Genomic DNA, 7,371 nt, shown 5'->3' on the forward strand with positions numbered 1-7,371 from the left:
AGCCAAAGACAGTTAGGACAAAAGAGCTTTACTAGCCAAAGACAGTTAGGACAAAAGAGCTTTACTAGCCAAAGCCAAAGACAGTTAGGACAAAAGAGCTTTACTAGCAAAAGCCAAAGATTTTTTTATTTTTTTTTATGTGGAACTTTTTGGTGGAACTATTTGTCATTGGAGGTGAATGTCACAGTAAACCAGTATGTATCCTGAAGTTACAAGTTGATCTTCATTGAAGATTTCTCATGTATGTGTATATTTGTCTTTACAGTATAGTGAACTCTGGTGCATACAGGATACTCAATGGAACATGTGCTCACGAGGACAAGTCTACCAGTACTCTGGCCCAGCAGGGGCGGTGTCCCGCAACCCGCGACCTTGTGCTACCATGTAAATTTGTGTCGCGGGCGAGCTCTCTTTCACAGACTTACATAGCCGTCACTATAACAATGGTGTTGGCTTGGCTACAGGCTTCTCTCTTTAGATAATACTAGTTCAACACACAGGGAGGCTGCGATACCCTGTGGTGTGTGGGAGAGTGCTAACATCGAGTTACAGCCACTTCTGATGTAGTGGGGGGTCATATACAGAGTTACAGCCACTTCTAATATAGTGGAGGGTCAGATAAAGAGATACAGCCAGTTGTGATGTAGTGGGGGGTCAGATAAGAGTTACAGCCACTTCTGATGTAGTGGGGGGTCAGATACAGAGTTACAGCCACTTCTGATGTAGTGGGGGGTCAGATACAGAGTTACAGCCATTTCTGATGTAGTCGGGGGTCAGATACAGAGATACAGCCAGTTCTGATGTAGTGGGGTGTCAGATACAGAGATACAGCCAGTTCTGATGTAGTGGGGGTCAGATACAGAGATACAGTCAGTTCTGATGTAGTGAGGGGTCAGATACAGAGATACAGCCAGTTCTGATGTAGTGGGGTGTCAGATACAGAGATACAGCCACTTCTGATGTAGTAGGTTCTCAAAACAGAAATAGGAAATTACAGTTGAACCTCCTATGTTTTGATATTTTGAATGGAATAATGGATTTTCTGCATTGATGATAAGGTATATTGAGATTTGAGCTGTACAGTCTATATATACTGATGATATCATCAGCTAATCTCAACACTTGTTTTAAGTAAATTCATGTTTCACATGACCCATTGATCATGTGATCTAGCATGTGTCACATACCTACATGTCATGTGATCTATCATGTGTCACATACCTACATGTCATGTGATCTATCATATGTCACATACCTACATGTCATGTGATCTATCATATGTCACATACCTACATGTTATGTGATCTATTATATGTCACATACCTACATGTCATGTGATCTATCATGTGTCACATACCTACATGTCATGTGATCTGTTATGTGTCACATACCTACATGTCATGTGATCTATCAAGTGTCACATACCTACATGTCATGTGATCTATCATGTCACATGAACATATCACATGATAAATAAATGTCCCAAGATACATGAAATAATGTGTCTCATGATCCAAGTGTTACATGACGTTTCATGTGTCACTTGACACGTATTATGTGACAATCCACACCATGTCTTTGATCACCTGACACACCTTGTATATCATACACACATTGCATCACCTGACGATCATGTGTGGTATTGATTAAGGTCATGTACATGTATTATATATGTGGCTCCAGCACAATACTTATTTTTTCATTATTTTTTGGTTCTTGTTTTTCTTTTAAAAAGAACTATTTGCTACCAGCATTTCACAATAATAAGCTTCCCACTGCCCTATTCCTGTAAGCTGTTTACTAAAAATGACTAAAACAATGTCCTGTTTATGTCTCCAAACATCACTAGCTACATTTCATCATAGACATCCATTACTGAACTCATCGGTAGGTTTTACTCCCCTAGTCCTTGGTTGTGTTCTGACTGATGCAGGTAAAAGTGGGAAATCCTTACATTAATTAATATCAATGGCCAAACCAAATCAATTTCATTATTTCAAATGGAAATACCAAGTTTATTTCATGTTGTGAACAGTATCATACTTTACCATGAGAGTGAACATGCTCAGCAATAAGCCCACCCTTACCCTGTACAGTTATTGTTCGTGATAAATTTGGGTAGAAGGTTTGATCATAATGATAAAATTGGAAAAAAATCTGCATTTTTAACAAGATAATGATCCTTCTTTGAGAAAATATATATCAGAATTCAGGATGTTGATATTAAATTAAACCAGTGGTATTAGTTTTCTAAACAATTTTGCATCAGAAATGGTAGTCTGGTGATACTGGGTGTTTCTAGTGTCTATAAGTTAGTGCTTCTCGTCTATTGGTTGTGTACAACAGTAATAGTGATGAAATCATTTCCTTACATTCCATGATTGTCACATGAATATGTTTTCTTATTATTATCTATAAAAATGCAATTCTATTGACTATTTGGAAAAACTTTCAATTCAAATCCATTTTTTAATTGTATATATTAATCTTCAATGTCAATGACGACCTCATAATGAGGCTGATTTGACACGATGTCCAGACGAGATCAAAACCTGAGTTATCTCCCCTGTTGATATTATCAGGTGATGAACTGATGTTGAATGTTTTTATACCCAGTTTTGATTTAAGTATGATTTCACTTTAGTATGTATGTGTACGTGAAATATGAGATATATGAGATTGTTACCATTTTTGTTGTAGATATGACTGTTTATACTTGTGTGTTATGTAAGCTGTTATGTGATAGCTGATATTTATAATCTACTCATTACATATGTCTACACATCCACATTTCTCTAGATCTATTTACTCTATGAACTAAGATGTTGACAGAATCCTCAAAAATCCAGCCCTAGGACTTTCTTCTCACACCTTATTTCCCTGAAGAAAATTTGATGTTAATAAAAAAAAATCCAGAATAGAAATGCCCTTCTTTTGAAGAGTGCATTGCATGTATACATTATGGCACTTATTTTTACATACTACTGTAGCACATTTTCGTAGGTATTATATAATGGAGGCTGTGAAAGCTGCCTTGATACCACAGGGGAATGGTGTATTGCTGTTGTTAAGTAGTTTGTGTATCAGTTCATTGTAACACCAAGTCATGCTAAGCAATTTGAAATGAAATAATAGCATTTTACACTTTGAAAAATGTCAGTGTGTATTCAGATCTCTAGTTAGTGGAGTGATCATGTGGATATGTACTGAATTACATGAACTAGAAATGATCAGGTTTGAAATTTATTTATGGTGTCATCGAAGTATCATATGTATACCTGTGTATACCACAATAGTGTAAATGTCCAGACAAGTGTTAGGTTGTGATGGAAGCAGACATCATTTAATGTACATCTGTTACAGTACTGTACATAGCTGTTTGTCCGAAGCTTGAATGACATTACAGAGCTCACCACCATATAGCTAATTAATATGTGTATTGTTGTAGTCACAAGGCCTGAGATATCGGGACTAGAAAAGTTACTTCACCGTTAATTTTTGGTTCTTCCTCTTTAATCATACAAGGACAATTATATGTTGGGTAACTGTTAAGATAGAAGATTATAAATTTTTTCACAGTAAAGTTTTAGGAAAGTATTAACAAAACCAATATGATGCCCTGAGGTACAGAAGATAAATTCCCTGTTTTATAATCTTCAGGTCTCTTATACGAATGTAGTTTATTTTTGCATATAACTGTTTCCTACTGAAAACATTAGAGCACTTCAATGCTGAGATTCAGTATGAGATGTTAACCTGTATACATCCTGTATCTAGGGTCAATTTTAACTATAAGACAGTGTGTACTCATTTTACTCCCTGTCTGAGGACTTGGTGTGAAGCATTAACCTACATGGGTAATCAATTTAATGTACATGTACCATAAGGTATATTTAGGTTGGTTATCACAAACACCTTATTTACTCATGTCATAAGTAGTTTTCAGTCTGAGATTTTACTAATATAATGGAAAAAATAAAAAATAAAAAAATAACTTTATCATTTCTTTCCATCACAGTATTAAAAATAACATTGCTAAAGTCAATCAGTTTTTGCGTGCTATAATGCATGCTGGGATATTTCTGTACGTCAGTACACAATGTTTATGTGCTTTCATTACCCGGTACTGTCATCTCAACTTGATTTTAATTTACATTTATTAATGGAGTGTTCATCTTTTTTTTGAAAATGATTTTCTTCTGGCATGTGGTTTGATATGGAATATTTAGTGCAAGAAACTATTTATATAGGGTATTTTGTAAATCCATCATTGTTTGTTGCTTAAAAAAAGAATTGACCTGACCATAACCTGACCAAAGGAAAGCTTACAACAAAATATTATTTCACCTCAGCTACAATAGCAAGTCTAACCACTTTTCAACTTGATTGTCTGCCGAGTGTGAATCACAAAATACAGCCATGGAAACGCTATGTCTGCCGAGTGTGAGCCATGGAAACGCTATGTCTGCCGAGTGAATCACAAAATACAGCCATGGAAACGCTACAGCTTCAGGAGGTCTGCTTCTGTAAACAAACTTTCATAATTAACAACATAATTGTTTGTGTGACTTTTAATGATAGCAGAATTCATGCCTTCTTCATCAGTCATCAGAGTAAACTGTCAAGTTATCTGCTTATAGATACCACTGTTACATTTTTTCTCCCGTTTAGAATTTCTTTTACATTACTTTATAAATAAACACCTCTCTATGGCTACTTTCATAAATGCAATTTATCATGAAGTTCTATGATTATAATGTACCAGATAGTGTGTTGTATATTATTTAAAATCGGATGACTGCCTGGAAGTCGATTAACATGACATTATTTCGGGAGGCCATACGCCGGTTTGTAATATATTTATTGTTTACATAAAGAGTAGATTTTTCCGTTGATGTACATGGAGTCGTTCCTTGAGAGCCAGTCAGGCTAAATAGGATATGTATTGAAAGTAGAATGGTATTGATGAAAATTTTATCAATACTGAAAATTACATGAAGAACATGTTTATCTGCTCAAGGAGTGAAAATAGTTTATATATCCAATTCTGTAGAATAAAAGAAAATGAAGGAAAAACTATTTCCCTTTAGAGTGATATCTATTTATCAACTTGAACTGCAGACCCCAGACTCATGAAACAGTCTTGGATTTGAGTCAAAATTTTAAATGTCAATAAATATACATATGATGTATCATGTTCAGTACTTGTTTAACTGATAATTGGTAATTATTATTATTTTGGAAATCACTCCTAACTTGATCAATTTGCCCGTATTTACAATATGTTCATGCATATATAATCACATTTAAAGATGTCACTTTAACAACACTCACACTTTGACTGAAGTCTGAATCCTTCGTGAGCCATGGGCCTGTATGAAGTGCCAGAATACCATTGGCTATTTAATTAGGTTAGGAAAACTCCTGGTCTCTCTACTGTTTATATTTGTTTGTACATGTCTGGTCTCCCTACTGTTTATATTTGTTTGTACATGTCTGGTCTCCCTACTGTTTATATTTGTTTGTACATGTCTGGTCTCCCTACTGTTTATATTTGTTTGTACATGTCTGGTCTCCCTACTGTTTATATTTGTTTGTACATGTCTGGTCTCCCTACTGTTTATATTTGTTTGTACATGTCTGGTCTCCCTACTGTTTATATTTGTTTGTACATGTCTGGTCTCCCTACTGTTTATATTTGTTTGTACATGTCTGGTCTCCCTACTGTTTATATTTGTTTGTACATGTCTGGTCTCCCTACTGTTTATATTTGTTTGTACATGTCTGGTCTCCCTACTGTTTATATTTGTTTGTACATGTCTGGTCTCCCTACTGTTTATATTTGTTTGTACATGTCTGGTCTCCCTACTGTTTATATTTGTTTGTACATGTCTGGTCTCCCTACTGTTTATATTTGTTTGTACATGTCTGGTCTCCCTACTGTTTATATTTGTTTGTACATGTCTGGTCTCCCTACTGTTTATATTTGTTTGTACATGTCTGGTCTCCCTACTGTTTATATTTGTTTGTACATGTCTGGTCTCCCTACTGTTTATATTTGTTTGTACATGTCTGGTCTCCCTACTGTTTATATTTGTTTGTACATGTCTGGTCTCCCTACTGTTTATATTTGTTTGTACATGTCTGGTCTCCCTACTGTTTATATTTGTTTGTACATGTCTGGTCTCCCTACTGTTTATATTTGTTTGTACATGTCTGGTCTCCCTACTGTTTATATTTGTTTGTACATGTCTGGTCTCCCTACTGTTTATATTTGTTTGTACATGTCTGGTCTCCCTACTGTTTATATTTGTTTGTACATGTCTGGTCTCCCTACTGTTTATATTTGTTTGTACATGTCTGGTCTCCCTACTGTTTATATTTGTTTGTACATGTCTGGTCTCCCTACTGTTTATATTTGTTTGTACATGTCTGGTCTCCCTACTGTTTATATTTGTTTGTACATGTCTGGTCTCCCTACTGTTTATATTTGTTTGTACATGTCTGGTCTCCCTACTGTTTATATTTGTTTGTACATGTCTGGTCTCCCTACTGTTTATATTTGTTTGTACATGTTTGCTCCTCTGTAAATACTCACAGTATTAGTTGATGAATGAAGGTTTTCTTATTTGACAATGTTAGAATATCATAACTTTGTTAATTGATTTTCATTAAAACTGAGAAAAAATTATTATGGTGGACTTTTCATTTTCTTTAACAAGAACCCTTCATGGTTTGACCATGTGACAGGAGTCGTACCATTATAAGAAATATGTTTAAACAAGCGTTGCCATACAGCATCTATTTAGACTTTTGTACATATTGTATGATCAAAAACAACATGCATTCTTGCAGGAAAATTTATCAAAACTTTGAAATATTGGAAGAAAAATTGAAAGTAAAATATTTTTAGGATGGTAGTTAAAAGGGAAACACAATTTTTTTTTTCCCTAGCCAAAGGAAGGAAAAGGTACTCCTATTTGGATTTACCTTTTTGTGTTGAAAAAAAAATCTTCTATAGGAGTTGCTTCCCTTTGCAAATATTTTAAATTGTCATATATAAAGACAGGCACGCGACACAGTTTTAGTATACCTGGGATAGATACATACGTTTGTTGATTGTCGATGCAAGGTGCACCACAATACAACTTGTGTATGACGTAAATAAAGGTAATATACAATAGCATTTGGATGGATGTTTCCTGAGGGTGTATAGAGTAACAAGCCATTCGGATTGATATGTCTCGCCTGTGCCCCGCTTTGACTTTCAATACACATGTCAAGTTTGGTTGGTGTAGCACTTATAGCTTCAGAGAAACTAACTTAAATGCAAAAACTAAATGTTGACGTCGCCGGAAAAGCTACACCTTG

At 35.1% G+C, this 7,371-nt stretch overlaps 1 protein-coding gene across 1 annotated transcript in view; it reads left to right on the top strand.

The window, feature by feature from the left end:
* Window positions 1–588, top strand: part of LOC110441360 — an 18,079-nt gene extending 17,491 nt beyond the window's left edge. Inside the window, exon 6 of the mRNA XM_021484476.1 lies at window positions 266–588. Within this exon, the coding sequence (XP_021340151.1) occupies window positions 266–482 (217 nt within the window). The 3' untranslated portion in view covers window positions 483–588. The remainder of the gene's footprint in view (window positions 1–265) is intronic.
* The last annotated feature ends 6,783 nt before the right edge of the window (window positions 589–7,371 follow it).

The sequence above is a fragment of the Mizuhopecten yessoensis genome, unplaced genomic scaffold, assembly GCF_002113885.1.
Source record: "Mizuhopecten yessoensis strain PY_sf001 unplaced genomic scaffold, ASM211388v2 scaffold715899, whole genome shotgun sequence".
Lineage (NCBI taxonomy): Eukaryota > Metazoa > Mollusca > Bivalvia > Pectinida > Pectinidae > Mizuhopecten > Mizuhopecten yessoensis.